At 42.9% G+C, this 16,239-nt stretch overlaps 1 protein-coding gene across 6 annotated transcripts in view; it reads right to left on the bottom strand.

Moving 5' to 3' along the window:
- MIER3 (MIER family member 3) overlaps positions 1–13,846 on the bottom strand; it is a 32,614-nt gene extending 18,768 nt beyond the window's left edge. The window contains exons 1-4 of one of the 6 annotated variants that reach the window (XM_009449106.5): positions 13,767–13,846; positions 12,300–12,324; positions 8,593–8,738; positions 543–749 (exon numbers count right to left, since the gene is read on the bottom strand). In XM_009449106.5, the coding sequence (XP_009447381.3) occupies positions 543–749; positions 8,593–8,738; positions 12,300–12,324; positions 13,767–13,775 (387 nt within the window). In that variant the 5' untranslated portion in view covers positions 13,776–13,846. 6 annotated transcript variants of the gene reach the window in all.
- Between the last annotated feature and the right edge of the window lie 2,393 nt (positions 13,847–16,239).

Raw genomic sequence — 16,239 nt, 5'->3', positions numbered from 1 at the left:
GAAAGGCAAGGAAAGGTTCCCAGGGATCTGTTAGCAGAGGCCATGGCCGTGTGAATTTTCCTCAGCAGGGACTAGGCCTCCCCACAACCAGCCTACGTTAGAGATGGATCACCGCGGTCTTGGCTGCTGCGGCCGCTGTCACTCCCAGAGCCAAGAAAACAGAACTTCTCTCCAACCACTCCACGCCTAAGCCAGCTTGGTTTGAAGGCTTCTGGGGGATTTATTAATCAAGGCTTTTATGTGTTTATAGGATCAAAAGAAGTTAAGGCAAAATCTAAGTTTAGATACAATGTGTCTACACAGGAAAGATGAAAACATTATGGGAGAATATTCAGGCATGCAAAGTACCATGAAGCTGCTATTAATACTACTCTTAACATAGGGTGATCAAAGCCAAACAAAGTTTAAATCAGCCACCAAAATAAGCACAATGGGTCAACAAGAAGTTTACATTTAAGAATTATTAAATAATACTTTAAATGGAAGTAAAAGCAGTCAATGGTAACAGACCCTGAATTTTTCTTTCAAATGCTCACACTTACTTTGTCTAGTGTCATGTCTGGTAGTTCATCTGCCAGTTCACTTGGGGAACTATTTGCACTGGAATTTGCAACTGCTGGAATTGTAGGTTCATAGCCATAGAATGCCAGTAAATCTTCTAGAGGCATGGTTCCTTCCTGTTCAAGCCAGGGCATAAACACGGACTCAGCAGATGTCACAATACTGAACTGCAGGTAAACTGTACTGTCCTTAGGTTCAGAAAGCACATTATCAAAACAGCAGAACAAATCAAAGGCAAGTTTCAGTTTTTCTTTTTGTGCTGTTGTCAGAAAACAGGACCAAACACCTGGAGCTATAATTAATGTATAAACAACAGCCTAACAATTAACACCTTAGTTTTTATTTTCTAGAAGCATTTTACTATTTTAAAAATTCCTCAAATATTTGCTTTAGTGCCTTTTTTTTTGCTTTCAAGTTAACATAAAGATTTGCCCTGAAAACATTTCCAATTAATCAATCAATAACTTGTAATTCACAGCTTCTTTCCTTGCATTTAACAGCTGACCACTTGCTTTATTCTTCATGTTAATTAGAAGACACCTGGTAGAAAACCTTTGCTGAATGTTTCCTAACATCAGCAATATTTATGTTCAAAGCACAATTATCCTTTTATATTCTTATATTCTTACTACATCTCCTATCTTTATACCAGTTTTTTTAAAACAACTGTCTGAGGAAGATTATACTGTTATCACCATTTCACAGGTGAGAAACTGTGGCTTAATTCTGGGTTTGAATCCCAGTTCCCCGAGTTATCTCACTGGCTGCACTGCTTTAATAAAATTACATACCCTGGCTACAGTGCTGCCTATGTTATGAATACCTATGCCATGCCTCACAGTGACACCAAGTCACTGTTCCCCTCTAGGAATCCATGTGAAAATAAGTGTTACCATGCACAACGTAACATTCAGTACATGCAGACTGCATATACAGCCAGGCTGCACATACAGCTGTGGTAGGAATAATATGCTACACCATATAGCCTAGGTGTGTAGTAGGCTACATTAACTACTTTTGTCTAAGCATACTCTATGATGTTCACACAGCAATGAAACTGCCTAATGACGCCTTTTTCAGAATGTATTCCCTTGTTCAGTGACACATGACTATGTTTTAACTACTAAAGCGTATAGAACTATTTATCATTCAAGGCCAGTCGCAGTGGCTCACGCCTGTAATCCTAGCATTTTGGGAGGCCGAGGCAGGCAGATCACTTGAGGTCAGGAGTTCGAGACCAGCCTGGCCAACATGGTGAAACCCCATCTCTACTAAAAATACAAAAAAAGAACTATTTATCATTCGAATAAATAACCTCAAAACAATATACTCATGAACTAGTTAATCTGTTAAACATTTTTAAGATTTCTGTATCCATCAATTAAGAGATTTTTAAAATTTGCTTATGGTTTAGTTTTCCCTTTAAAATAAAATAATCCATAAAGCAAACAACACGAAAACACTAAAGCAGAGTGTGCAAAACATGCCCACAGTTGATCACAAAGTGACCTGAGAAGAGCCAGTGATGATTCCTTAGAGGGCCAGCTGGCTGCCCACAGGGCCCACAGGGGATGCAAAAGTTTGGCCTTCACCTTTGCAGGTATGGAACTTACATAATTTATTGTGTCTAACTAAAACAGATTTATGCTAAATGAACTTACAAACAGGTATATGATAGAACACTAATTTATAAATTTGCAGTAGTAGACATACGCCTTTCTAATGACCATAAATGATCATGAAAATCTTTTTTAGCTTGGGATTTAAATCAACCAAAAGTCCTTTGGGAGCATGGAATCAGCATAAATTGAATTGGATGGTCAGAACAGGGTGAAGTTCACCTACACCATGGGGAAACTTCAATGAATTATTTTTCTTCCAAACCAAAGAATCCATTGAAGGTAACAAGACTCAAATTTAGAGTCTCTCTACAGTCCTATCTTGCTCCTTGCAGAGTCCATGCAGCCCATTCCCTTTGGCTCATATTGGTTCTAATACAAGAGGTGCCTGGGTTGCAGCCTTTGCCAAGCACCTGTCAGTAGTATTTCCGCAGAACCTCACAGTTTCACACTCTCTCCCTGAAATGGGGAGTGGCAATTTTCACCTTTTATGCACTGATGGTCCACCTTCCCATCATTTACTCAGTTCTAAGTGCTTGGCTGAGGGCTACTAGCTACTGGCTACTGGACATACAAATGAAATTTACTGAAGAATCCCTGCTCACAAGGAATTCAGTCTTAGTGGGAGGAACTTAGTGGGAGTAAGTCTCAAAGTCTGTAAGGATGTAAGGATGAGTTAGCCATTATGATACAATGTGATGGCTTCAATATTCAATTGTGACTACAGACAAGGGCAGACCTACACCCCAAGAATACTGGTATGGAGTATGGAGGTATGCACAGAGGGTGAAGACTGAGCTAAGTCTTGAAAGATGACAAGGCTTTTGACAATACACAAATATAGGGCTGCCAAGTTTGATGAGTGTAACAAACAAATAGAGCCCTGAGATACAGAGTAACACTCGGGGCCCACTTCCAGAGGGTAGCAGGGAAAGACAGTCAGCAATCCTCAGTGGAGGCCTGAAGTCTGAGAAGGCCAGTCCCATGAAGAGTATTCTAGGCAAAAAAAAGACATATGTGAGGCCTGAAGGTGGTTCCCTGCTAAGCCAAGTGGCCAAAGTTTGGTGAGTAGAATGAAGAATGGCTCAAGAGAATGGAAAGAGAGGCAGGGACAGATCGCAAAGGGCCTCAGGGCCAGGGAAAGGAACTTGGACTTCATTCCCAGGGCAATGAGGAGCCATCAGAGACTCATAAAAAGGGAGTACCATGGCATTATTTCTTCTTAAAATACTGAACACCTGCATGAAGAAAAGTTAAGAAGGGTGGAGAGATACAAGAGAAGCAGGGAGACCACGTAAAAAGCCTCATGCTAGGTGAGGGTACTGATACACAAGAGGAGAGAAGTGAAGAGAAGAGACATATTCTGAGGTGGAACCAAATGGGTCACTGGACGTGGGAGGGAAAGGGAAGGAGGACTCCCCAGTTTTCTATTTGAGCAATTGCCTAGATGGTGGTAACTTCTGCCAAGATAAAGAATACTAAAGGAATAAAAGGTTTTTGAAGAAAAAAACAACAACAACAAGAGTTCTGCAAAGGACACAGTTAAGTTTAAGAGGACTATGAAACATCCAAGTAGAAAAGTCAGGTTGGCCAGGAGCCTGGAGCTGAGAGAACCAGGCTGGGCTAAAGATATAAATCTGGCATTCATTAGCATCTAGATGATATTTAAAGCCACAGAAGTTGATGAGCTCACCCACGGAGAGGGTAGAGAGAAAAGAGGAAGGGATCTATGCTTATCAGAAGAACTTTCAGATGTATTACACTATGGGCAATGGGTATGTCTGAAAATTCTTAAACATGATTTGTATTTTGGAAATAATGTTCTAAGGGAAGTAGAATGAGAGCCTGAACTAAGGAGGAGGATTATTTGAGTGAAATTTAGGGAAAGATCCCTTTCTTGAGTTACTTGATACAAGGAATGAAAGCAACACAGGAGTCTAAATGGATTGCCAGATTTCTGGCCTGAGAAGTTAGGTAACTATAGCACTACTATGAGACAGAAGCACAAGATAAACGTAAGGATGGGATGGTAACGATGAGTTTAAGGTGAAAGTTAAAGCAGTGGGTTTGAGTGAGAACACCCAGAAAAGGCACACAGAGTGAGACGATAATAGCCAAAAACCCTGGAGAATGTTAATTAAAATGCGGGCAAAGAAAGAAAAGATCATAAAATAAGAAAGAGGGAGAAGCCAGAATATAGAACGAGGAAAAAGTAGGATTACTTAAATTAAGGCAGAAACAAGTATGCATAATCAGGAATGGTCACTTGGGTCAAATTCCAAACAGAAACTAAGCAAGAGAAAGACAAGAAATCTTAGTATCTGGCAATCAGGAATTATTGGTGACCTGGGACAAGCGCGGTAGCTGCTGCCTGTAATCCCAGCACTTTGGGACGCCAAGGTAGGTTGCTTGAGCCCAGGAGTTGGAGACCAGCCTGGGCACTGCAAGACCCCTTCTCTATAAAAAAAAATTTTTTTTTAATTAGCCAGGGTGGTGGGGTACACCAGTAATCCCTGGGCTTTGGGAAGCTGAGTGGGGGAAAATTGCTTAAGCCCAGGAGGTCAAGGCTGCAGTTGGCTATGATGATACCACTGCACTCTAGCCTGGGTGACAGAGTGAGACCATCTCTAAAAAAGTAATTATTGGTGGCCTTATAGCATGGTGGAAGAAGCCAAGCTAAGGACTGAATGGGAGGGAAGAAAGTACATACATGACTTGAGACTTGGCTACAAAAGGAGAGAGACTGAGGGCAACACAAGATCAAAAGAGAATTTCTTCCAAATGTGGGATCTGCATTAGTAGGATTCTTATGTGGAAATTAAAAAAAAAAAAGGTAGAAGAATAAATTGAGGGCAGGAGGGATAGAATCTAGAGGTTAGCCTGGGATATCACAGATACTTTGCAGGACAGGAAGGAAAGAATAATATAAAAGTTTGTACATGTGAGGGAGACAGGAGGTTCCCAGCATTCACTCAAGAAAACCCCCACTTTTCTATAAAGACACAGGAATGACCATCTGTTGAGGGAGAACATGACCATCTTCGTAGAAACTGCATTAATAAGTTCAAGGGATGACACTGGTGGCCAGAGGGCTGATGCTAAAACACAAATCATTTGTACCAAAACTTTTAAAGCAAAACTGGAAAAGGTGAATCTAGTCTCTGAAGCACTTCACAAATGAACTCTCTTTGAGAGCCTATTAATAAAGCACTTAAGTCCTTTAAAACATAAAAACAATTTTTTCAAAATTGAATTAGTAAGTCTCAAAGTCTGTAAGGATCTGTGGTAGCTAAATCAGCTTAGAAGTGTGATCCATCACCTTATCCCGGGTATAAGGATTTTTCTCTTCCTCTTCTTGGGTATTTTGTTGAACCTATTTACATTTTAAGGGACACAGTAGAGTCTAGTCACACTTATAAATGAACTGTTCTCTAAGTCAAAGGATTTATATCAGGAAGAGAACCAGATTTAGGGCAAAAGATCCACTAATTGCTAACCAATATCTTGGACAAATCACCTAATCCCTCTCACCTCCATTTCCTCACATACCATCATTTCCTTGATCCTATGATGCACTCCCTCACATATCAGAATCAGGATGTAGCCTGATACTAAAGTGCAAACTTCATATACAAGCGTTCCTCCACCACCTACACTGTTTAGAAGTCAACAGTAGGCTGGGCGCGGTGGCTCACGCCTGTAATCCCAGCACTTTGGGAGGCCGAGGAGGGCGGATCACGAGGTCAGGAGATCGAGACCATCCTGGCTAACACGGTGAAACCCCGTCTCTACTAAAAAAAAAAAAATACAAAAAAAATTAGCCAGGCTTGGTGGCGGGCACCTATAGTCCCAGCTATTCAGGAAGCTGAGGCAGGAGAATGGCGTGAATCCGGGAGGCGGAGCCTGCAGTGAGCCAAGATTGCGCCACTGCACTCCAGCCTGGGCGACAGAGCGAGACTCCGTCTCAAAAAAAAAAAAAGAAATCAACAGTACATCCTACAATCAACAAGGCCTCTGAGCCTAGAAAAATAATGCCAGTATTCATCTGACACAACTGATGGTATCACTGGATGGACCAAATGAGGCTGTCTGAGATGCATTTTAATGTTAGTAACTAACGCCTGTCTGATACCTTAAGGCACAGGCTGCAAAACTATATACATATAATTTGTTTAAATGTCTGGTGATCTTTTTTTTTCCAGACAGGGTCTCAGTCTGTCACATACTCTGGAATACAGTGGCACAATCATAGCTCACTGCAACCTTTAACTCCTGGGATGATCAAGTGATCCTCCCACCTCAGCCTCCCAAGTAGCTGGGGCTACTAGCATGCACCACCACACCCAGCTAATTGTTAAATTTTTTTGGTAGAAACAGGGTCTCACTATGTGGCCCAGGCTGGTCTCAGACTCCTGGGCTCAAGCGATCATCCCACTTCAGCCTCCCAAAGTGTTGAGATTACATGTCTGAGCCATTGCCCCCAGCCTAAATGCCTTTTTTTCTTTTAACAAAAAAGGAAAAACCTATACTAAAGTCTAAATGGTAGAAAAAGTGATATTTTACTTTCTCATTTGTGCTTTTCTGAATTTTTGAATTTTTCTCACAGTGAACATCAAGGGGGTAATTATGTATTAATAAAAGTAGAAATAAGAACTCTTTAAAAAGTTCTACCAGCCAGGTGTGGTGGCTCATGCTATAATCCCAGCACTTTGGAAGGCCGAGGCAGGTGGACTGCCTGAGGTCAGGAGTTCAAGACCAGCCTGGCCAACATGGCAAAACCCCGTCTCTACCAAAAATACAAAAAGTAGCCAGGTGTGGTGGTGGATGCCTGTAATCCCAACTACTCGGGAGGCTGAGGCAGGAGAATCACTTAAACCCAGGAGGCAGAGGCTGCAGTGAGCCGAGATTGTGCCACTGCACTCCAGCCTGCGCAATGGAGCAAGTCTTCGTCTCAAAAAAAAAAAGTTCTACCTATAAATCTAGGTCTATTAAAAGCTCTCAGATGGCAGTAATATGCATACATTAAAATATATAAAGATATTACATAAACCCATTTTAGTATGTTTAGTAACTAAAATCTAGCCACATATTCTATACTCAAAGTGCTACTACGAGAAAATTGCTTTAGTACTTACCTTATTTTCCATAACACGACGTACTAAAAATTTGTAAACACCAAAATATGGGCCACATTACAGTCAACACACAACTGAGTTTATTTACTATGAACATAAAAACTTATAATTCTTGAAAATGAACATTAACATCAATCCCCTAAGACTGTTAACATGCACCAATACCTAAATCCCTATTCCACTAATAAAAGATTAAGAGAATACACTATTTCAAGTGATATAGAAATAATCAAAACATAATTTAAAATTCCTTCTAAAAGCTTGATCCTTACTCTTTATATTTGTGTCTCTACTGTTTCTTTTATTCATTTTCATGTTTCATTAAACATCAATAAAAAGAATAGAGACCACATGTATACAGTTGTACTTCACTACAGATAAGAACAACAGATCAGAGCAAGTGGGCAGTTAAGTCACTCTTCTGTTTCCCTGTGTATTAACATGAAGAAGGAAATAAAATAATACTCCACTCCTGCCTCACAAAGCTACTAAGCAGAGGAGATGATATATATAAGAATGTGCTTGCCCTTTTCAAGAAAAAGAGGTATAAGAAACTCAGGGGATAAGTATCATTTCTGAAAGCTTTTGTTATTCTGGCTGATAAGAAATTTTCAAATATGGTTAAGTAAGCATAAATCCTACACGTTTTCAAGGTAACCCCTATAGGGACCTCTCTATATACAGTCCTGGTATAAATGCATGAAAATACAGTTCATTTGAATTTATATTGACTTGGGGCTTAAAAAATTACAAACTACACTCACTCTTGCCAACCTTTTCAAAGATGACTTTTAAAGGAGCAGGGGATGGGATATTACCAATTTATATTTGAAAATACAGTAAATCTTTTTCAATTTTCTTAAAATATTCCACTAGATTATGAGTTATTTGAAGGAAAAGGCTTCTCTCTGTATCTACTACAGTACTTACACAAATTCAAGTTTGACCCTTAGCAGAATAGTATGTTACAATGGAAAGAGGGCTAGACTAGGATTCAGAAATAATCTTAGGGCTTATAGTTTTCCGTATCTCAATTTTCTCATCTGTAAAATGCCTACGTGTACCTACTTCACTGTGCTGATATAAGCTTAAAAATTAACAGATACAAAATAATTACGAAAAATTAAATGAAAGCATACTTATTAGGCTATCCCCCAAAATAAGAGTGAAAGAAAAAAGGATTATGATCCTATTTTTATTTCAGGTAGATTATTTTTAAAATTACAACAGAATTTCAAAATCTTTGTTAAGTTTGTATATTAAAGTAAATCTTATACCTTTTCTAAGTCTTCAATTTCCGAACTGAAGTTTTTACCCTCATCCATCATTTCCTCTTCTTCAAGAGTTCTTTCATCATCATAGTCATGGACCAACATCTCAGCAGTGGGGTCAAAATCATGATCCTCAGAAGACAAAGACCCAACTGGAATAAAACAAACTGAATCACTTTACACATTTACAAGGCTATTAACAAAAGAAAATAAAAATTTGTGTTCTTCTGCCAGTCCCTTTTCATGTTTATATGAGGGTTTTACTAAATGAATTTACTATATAATTTATAGGTTATAAATTAAGACCCCATGATTCTGAAAATATGTCTAAATCAGCAAAATAACAAGGCAAAGTTATTCACAAACACTTTTATAAGGGGTCTAGTCCACAAGAAAACATCTTATGATAACAACAAAGTGATTTAAGCAGCATGGTTTTAAAGAAACATTCTAATAGAAAAAGTCAAACTTGCTTATCATTTAATACATCTGTCTAAAAGCAATAGCAAAATATCAGAAAGATTAAATTTCCATGAATGGAAGATTTCACAAGAATCGACTATACACTAAGATGCACACTTCAGGATAATATAAATTTTACTCAAATTCTAACCCTCAAATAAAGACAGAAAACACAACAAAAATCTGCTTTATAAAACAAATATAAGTTTCTGTGAAGCAGCTATACAGCCATTCAGCTTTTAAAAGCATTGTATCACTTTACATTTCTCTAACAGTACTTCAAGTTCCCTAGCATTAATCAGACAAGCATTAAACTGTAAGACTTTGCTTTACTTTGGATTACTAACAAAGTTCTTAGGATTATGTGTAGGGAATACAGAAAATCACATCTGAAGGTTTTGGAAGATATATCCATTGCAAGTTGTTTTGGATAATTCATACTTGTTTATAAAACTATAGTATCTTTTAATAGCAAATATGAAGTCAATAGGAAACTCCAAAAACCAAGAGAAGAAATGACTAAAATCCATAATCCCAAAGAAATGAAATCAAATTTATAAAAAAACAGGATTTTCTCCACTTGTTTTACTCTAGTATCCAATTCAATTAGACCCGTAACCCTCAGAGCAAGGAAGGAAAGTATCAGAAACTGAGGTTGGGGGAAGGAAGAAGTGGATGGAAGCATACTCAACATAAAAAGTTTAATCTGTTCTTAGTCAAGCTACTGAATATTTTAAAATTTCAAACATTTCAGGGCAGTGTGAGATCATTACCAAAACACTGAACTGGGCCAAAGATTTTTCACTATGGAAAAACCACACACATAATTCATTATTTTTGATTCTGGGTTCAGAGAACTCTAATCTAATTAGTTCTAAAAATACAATTTCTACAGGACTTTATTTTTTGGCAGGTTTACATTATGTTATCTTCCTTAATGTTGAAAAATATCTGCTCATTTAAAAACCTGTTGATTTACATGTGGTTTAATTTAAAAAGAAATATAGGCCAGGGGTGGTGGCTCATGCCTGTAATCCCAGCACTTTGGGAGGCCGAAGTGGGGGGATCACCTGAGGTCAGGAGTTCCAGACCAGCCTGGTCAACATAGCGAAACCCTGTCTCTACTAACAATACAAAAAAATTAGCCGGGCATGGTGGTGGGCACCTGTAATACCAGCTACGTGGGAGGCTGAGGCAGGAGAATCGCTTGAACCTGGGAGGTCGAGGCTGTAGTGAGCCAAGATCACACCACTGCACTCCAGCCTGAGCAATGGAGCAAGACTCCATCTCAAAAAACAAAAAACAACAAAAAAGAAAGAAGAATATTTATTAATTAGCTCACATCCACCATTACAAATTTTCTTTTTTTGAGGAATTCTTGGCAAGTTCCATGGTATGCCAAAGAGGCAGAAATGAAATAGATGCTGACTCTTCCACCTCTTTGGTAGCAGAGCTCCTCTGGGCTCTTCTGTTACTCTTCTATCACTTGGCACAACAGGCCTCCCCTTTAACATGGAAGGTATTCAGTAAGGGTCAAAAATCGAAGGACCTGAGGGTCTACTCCCAGCTTTGTCCTTGGCTTTTTGGGACCTAAAGGAAGTCATTTAAACTTTCTAGGTCTAGCTCCTGTCTTCCATTTGCAAAATACATGGGGATGACTGAAAGGACCTCAAAAGTCCCTTCCAACTCTAAAATTCTCTTTTTAAAAAACTGGCTAATTAATCCCAGCACTTTGGGAGGCCGAGGCAGGCGGATCACTTGAGGTCAGGAGTTCAAGATCAGCCTAGCCAGCATGGTGAAACCCCATCTCTACTAAAAATACAAAAAAATCAGCCAGGTGTGGTGGCGCATCCCTGTAGTACCAGCTACCTGGGAGGCTGAGGCAGGAGAACAGCTTGAACCTCAAAGGCGGAGGTTACAGTGAGATTGCCCCATTGCACTCCAGCCTGCGTAACGTCTCAAACAAACAAACAAAAAACAAAAAGAGGCTAATTGATTAAAAACAGGTTACACTGTCTTTTGGCTTATTTAGAGTGCAACTTCTTAAAAGAAGTCAGTGATACCAAATGGAAAAATTCCATTAATCCAGCTGTTTGACTTCATGTATATATTTTCCTAAAATCAGTTTTAACAAAAAAGTTCATCTCAAAATTAACAAAAATTTTTAGAATTTTAAAGATATAGACAGCTATTTTTAAAATAGCTGCAAATTTCTTCTACTTGGTGTTATAATACCTTAAATGACAGTCAAGTGAGGCTCTGAAGGTGGAGCAGATACAAAAAGTAATAGTGTAAGGAAACTGACTATCCACTCTATGGAAACAAGTTGTAATGGAAGATTTAGGAGCTCATCTGTGCTCCACCACTAACGAAAGTTATTTAAAAGTCTCCTCAACTGTAAAATAATGGAGTTGGACTAGTTCAGAGGTGCTTTTCCTGTAGACTATGAGAGGGAAGACAGCAAAGAGGTAAGCTAGAAAGGAGATGAGAAACTGAAACAAAGATACCTTACATGATTAGCACATGAGGAAAGGTCCTTATGGACCTGCTACAGGGATTCTACAAACCCCAGATTGTGTGTAATTATGCATATGTGCAGAGTTCTGGGACACATCCCTTGCTTTCATTAGATCCTGACAGGGGTTTCTGACCTCAGGAAGGTTAAGAAACACTGTACTAGATGACCTAAGATCGTCTCAGCTCAGAAGTCAAAATCACCCTTTTTCTGTGCCAAACTTGGAAGTTCTGTCTTTTTTATTAAGGTAGCTTTACCTCTCAACTTCCAATTTTAACACAACTCATAGACATTTAATTATGAAAAAGAAACAACGTAAGAGGAGATGAGGGGTTACAGTTAGTGAAGTAGTCCCAGAGTTCTGACAAATTACTCAATCTCTAGAAGAAACCGAAGTTAAAATCTAAATTGCTAAAGTTGGTGTCAAGTTAATTTGGGATTAACTGTTTCAGGCTCGGAGGAAAAATAAGATATGTAATAATTAAAGCCATATTCCTTAAAAGAACGCTTGTCTTAGCAACTTTGTAACAGTTACTTTTTCAACATGCAAGAGAAAACAACAAAGAACAGTATAACTGTTTCTTCCCCAAACTTTACTAAATGCACATTGAAACTCTTAAAAATCAATGAAGAAAAACCTGCAGGATACATTTCTATTGGGAATCCTTTAGCAACAGACCTTTGAGCCCACATTACCCACTGGGAACCACCGAAGACGTAAGAAAATAGGACAAACCTGGGCTCGAACTTCCAAAAGAAGCCTAGGAGAGAGATAAGAAAACGTGAGGTTAGATCGCACAGCCAGGGAAAGAGGCAGCGCCGGCAACAGGGCGCAGAGGAGGCGGAGTCGAGCGCTCCTCCGCAGCTGCCAAAAGTGCAAGACGTAGCTTCGCTCGAATCGCTCCCGGCCCCTTTCGGGCCCCCTCTTGGCTGCCTCGCCTTCCTCCCCGAGTCCCAAGTGTACAAACTCACAGACCCGGGACGAAGCCCGGAGTCTGAGAGGCAACTCCAAGTCGCTTCTTGGAGCTCAGCAAGTTACCAAGCAGAGAAGCAAAACCCAGAGCAGTCGGCTCGCACCATCAGTCCCCCATCCCTGGCATCTCCGGAGTCCTCCAAATCCCACCCGGCTCTCCGAAGCCCCAAACAACTCGAAACGTAACACCCTTTTCTGGAACGAACTCGCGTTCTGAGCACCTAGTTCGCCCCTGGGGCCCGGGAGACCCAACTCCGAAGCCGATCTCTTCCCCTGGAGCGTAGGCCAGCTCGAATCGGACACTCGCCCCCAAACCAAAGCGCGAGCCCCCCATCCTCTCTCTCGAGTCCAGAGATGCAGCTCCTCTCAGTTCCAGGGATGCTGGCTCCTTCCAGAGTGTTCAGTCCCTCCCTGGACCGTCAGCGCGCCCCCCGCCCCAGCGAGCTCCAGCCCAGGGGCTCCTGCCACACCGCCCCCTCCCCCCAGCTCACCAGTCCCGGGGGACATGGCCGGGGCAGCTTCGCTCGCCCAGCCTTCCTTCCTCCAGCCCAGAGAAAACTGGAGCTATCAAGCCGCTCTCCTGGAGAGGGCGTCGAGGGTCTCGGTCTGCCCTTTAACCCCAGGGGCTCCCGCACCTCCCGGGCTGCGGGGTGGGGAGTCCCGCTCTTCTGAGAAGCCCGGTGGCCCCGCATCCCGCTCTTCTCCGCGCCCCCAGCAAAGTGAAGCGTGCGGCTCCTTCGCGCCGCAGCCCGGGCCCGGTGGGCCGGGGGCACAGCGCACGACTCCCGCAGGGCAGTGGCGCAGCCCGCTCCCCTCTTTGCGATCCGGCCGCGGAGGTGGGGGCTCGGCCGGTTTCCACCCACCCGGGCCCGGGCAAGAGGCGCGGAGGCGCCGGCGGCCCGCGTCAGCGACCGGGGACACGGCACTGCCCCGTCCCTGGGGCAGGGCTCACTGCAGCCGGCCGCCACCTCCGTCCGGCTCGGTCGCCCGGCCCGACCGGGGCCGGAGCCGCCGCGGCCTAGTCCCGGAGGGAGACCGCTCCCGCGCCCGCTCCCGCCCCCCGGCCAGCCCCGCCACGGCCAGTCGCCGCCCCGCGACCCCCGCGTCGCCACGCCGCCCCTCATGGGGCAGCGGAAAGAGCCCCGGATCCCCCAGGCTGGCTCGGGGGTCGCGGGGAGCCGCCGGGCGCCCGCTCCAGCCCGGCTGCTCCTGCCCGGTTTCCCTGCTCACCTCCGCCATATTGGTACCTTTAGGGCGAACGAGCAGCGCCGAGCCCAGTCCCCGGATGGGGCGCCTGAGCCAATCGCAGCCGCCGCCGCCACCGCCGCGGTCCGCCCGGCACCCGCCCGGCGGCGGAGGCGGCACGGCCCCTTATAGGGCAGGGCGGCCCGCGACGCCCCCGGCCCGCTCGCAAGCCGACGCCGCCTGGCGCCCCTCGCCACCCCCGCGCCGGCCCCAGCCGGCCAGACCCGCACCCGCGCGCACCGTCCTTCTCCTCCTGGCTGGGGTAAAGTTCCTGCCGAATTGGAGGCAAGTGGGGGACGGACGGACGCGCGGGCGCGGGACAGACCCACGTCCAGCCAGTGGAGGCCCAAGAGCTGGCGGGCGCGTCTGGGAACCGACCCACAGACACCGCGGCGCGGGAGGGCGTGCGGGAGGCGGGCAGGAGACTTGGACTGGCAGGCGATGTGCAGGGGAACTCGACAGACTCAACTTCCCTAAGAGGAGGAGGCGATCGATGAAATAGACAGATGTGGGAGGAAGCCCTGGGAAATGGGAGAAGAGGCTGGTGGATGGCAGAGTCCGTCCAGAATGAGGGGACTACAGTCAGGCACTTTGCCGTTTCCACGAAGGGACCTGCAGGAATGGGAGATGGAGACCGGTGTACACTGGCTCACGGAGTGGACAATGGAAGTAGACATTTGCCAAACAGGTTATTGACAGCACAGAAGAAAAGACAAAAGATCGACAGGGCAGAGAAATGATGCTGAATATACTTGTACAGTTCAAGAAGATGCCCAAAAAATATAAACTGTGCTGTTATCCAAAAAAAAAAAAAAAAAAAATTAGACCAGTTCTAGGAATTGTTCATCACCAACGTGTCTTAGGGGATGACCCAGAGATACTTGATACATCTGTTGAAGGACAAGAACAGCATATCAAAGGCCCTGAACTGAGTCTCAAAAATTCTACCCCTCACTTCCCTCACTTCTCCAAAAAGGCCAAACGTTTGGGTAGGATCATAAAAGGAAACTAGTCCCCTGTGCAAGTGGATGGGTGAAAGACGGAGCATAAGGCTTAACAGGAATACCTGCTCGTACATGTTCCTTATGACCATTTGCTCTTCATTGGAGGAGATTACTCTCCGGAAGGTCCACATCCGCACTGAAAGACTTTGAGCCAAGTACACAAAAATATACACTAACGACTGATTGGAGAGTTAGGTCCTGCAAGAAGTTAAAGTAAGGTATGGAGTTGCCCTGGCAAATTTGGAGGACACATTGTCCTAAAGTGGGAGGCCAATTCTATCTGTGGAAAAGAAAGTCGGCTGTAAGGTACATGGATAAGTGAGATGCAAATACCATCAGGAATTATAGCAGGACCCTACAGGAATTTGGAGAGAGTGATCTCAGACACCAGAGCTCTTCTCCCAGCTTTTTTCTAAAACATACGTAATATTAAATGATAAAGACAAGTTTTTAGAAGCTAAAACTTTCCATACTTCATACTTTTAATCCAAACATGAAAGGTCTTGATTTTAACCTGGGGTCCCTCCAATTCCCTTATTGCTGGAGCGCATACTGAGGATGAGGCTGGAGACTGGAGGTAGGGAGAGGGTTATTTTCAAATTTTTTGCCAAGGCATCTCAAAATCAAGCTTATACCACGGGTAAAAGTTATTTACTTATGGAAATTTTAGGGAAAAATCACTCCAACTATTTCTAAACATCATAAAGACTTGGAAAATTACACTTTCCCTGCTGTGAAAGATATCTTTCGACCTTTTGTCCAGTCAAATAACTCAAAAACAGCTAAACTTTGAAACCAGACCTTGGCACACAGTGTATGTACTGTCCTCAATGAGGCGTTCAGAGTTTTCAAAGTAAAAAAAAAAATGGCTTGAAATTAAGTACAAGTGAATAACTTTAGAAATGAGGCAGTGAGCACGCGCTGTGGACAGAACCATGAAACAGTTCCCTGAGCAGCTGGACCGCAGTCTGAGCCACGTGAAGAAAGTGTCTCCATCCAACAACCTGCCTCATACATTACACTGGGAAAAACATTTTCTTCCCAGCAAACTTGGCTAATCCAAACTATAAATGTAGTCTTAGATTATATGTTTTGCCATAACTGAAATATACACAGATTTATTCACTTTCATGAATCTAGTAATGTTTCTGTAGACTTTCTTTATATTCAATTGTAAAGATTTTGTATAGGCATTTGTAATTTTGATGCTTATATGCTCCCTATTATAGAACGTAGTGTAGGAAGTCTGAGTCCATGGTATTAAATAAGGATTCAGACAAAGATAAATGAAGCTAAATTTATTAGCAGTTAAAGGTAGCAGAGCTACTTTCCCCCACCTGATCACTAGAGAAAGTTTACCACTCAGTCTTACATAACACATTCCTTTATGATAAAGTGTGTAAAGTCTATATGTAGATGGAGCTCTCATTCTTTCTGATTGACAAGACTTTCAT

Source organism: Pan troglodytes, chromosome 4 (assembly GCF_028858775.2).
Source record: "Pan troglodytes isolate AG18354 chromosome 4, NHGRI_mPanTro3-v2.0_pri, whole genome shotgun sequence".
In the NCBI taxonomy this organism is placed as follows: Eukaryota; Metazoa; Chordata; class Mammalia; order Primates; family Hominidae; genus Pan; species Pan troglodytes.
Note: the sequence above shows the minus strand (reverse complement) of the source record. Positions and strands in the feature narration are given on the sequence as shown.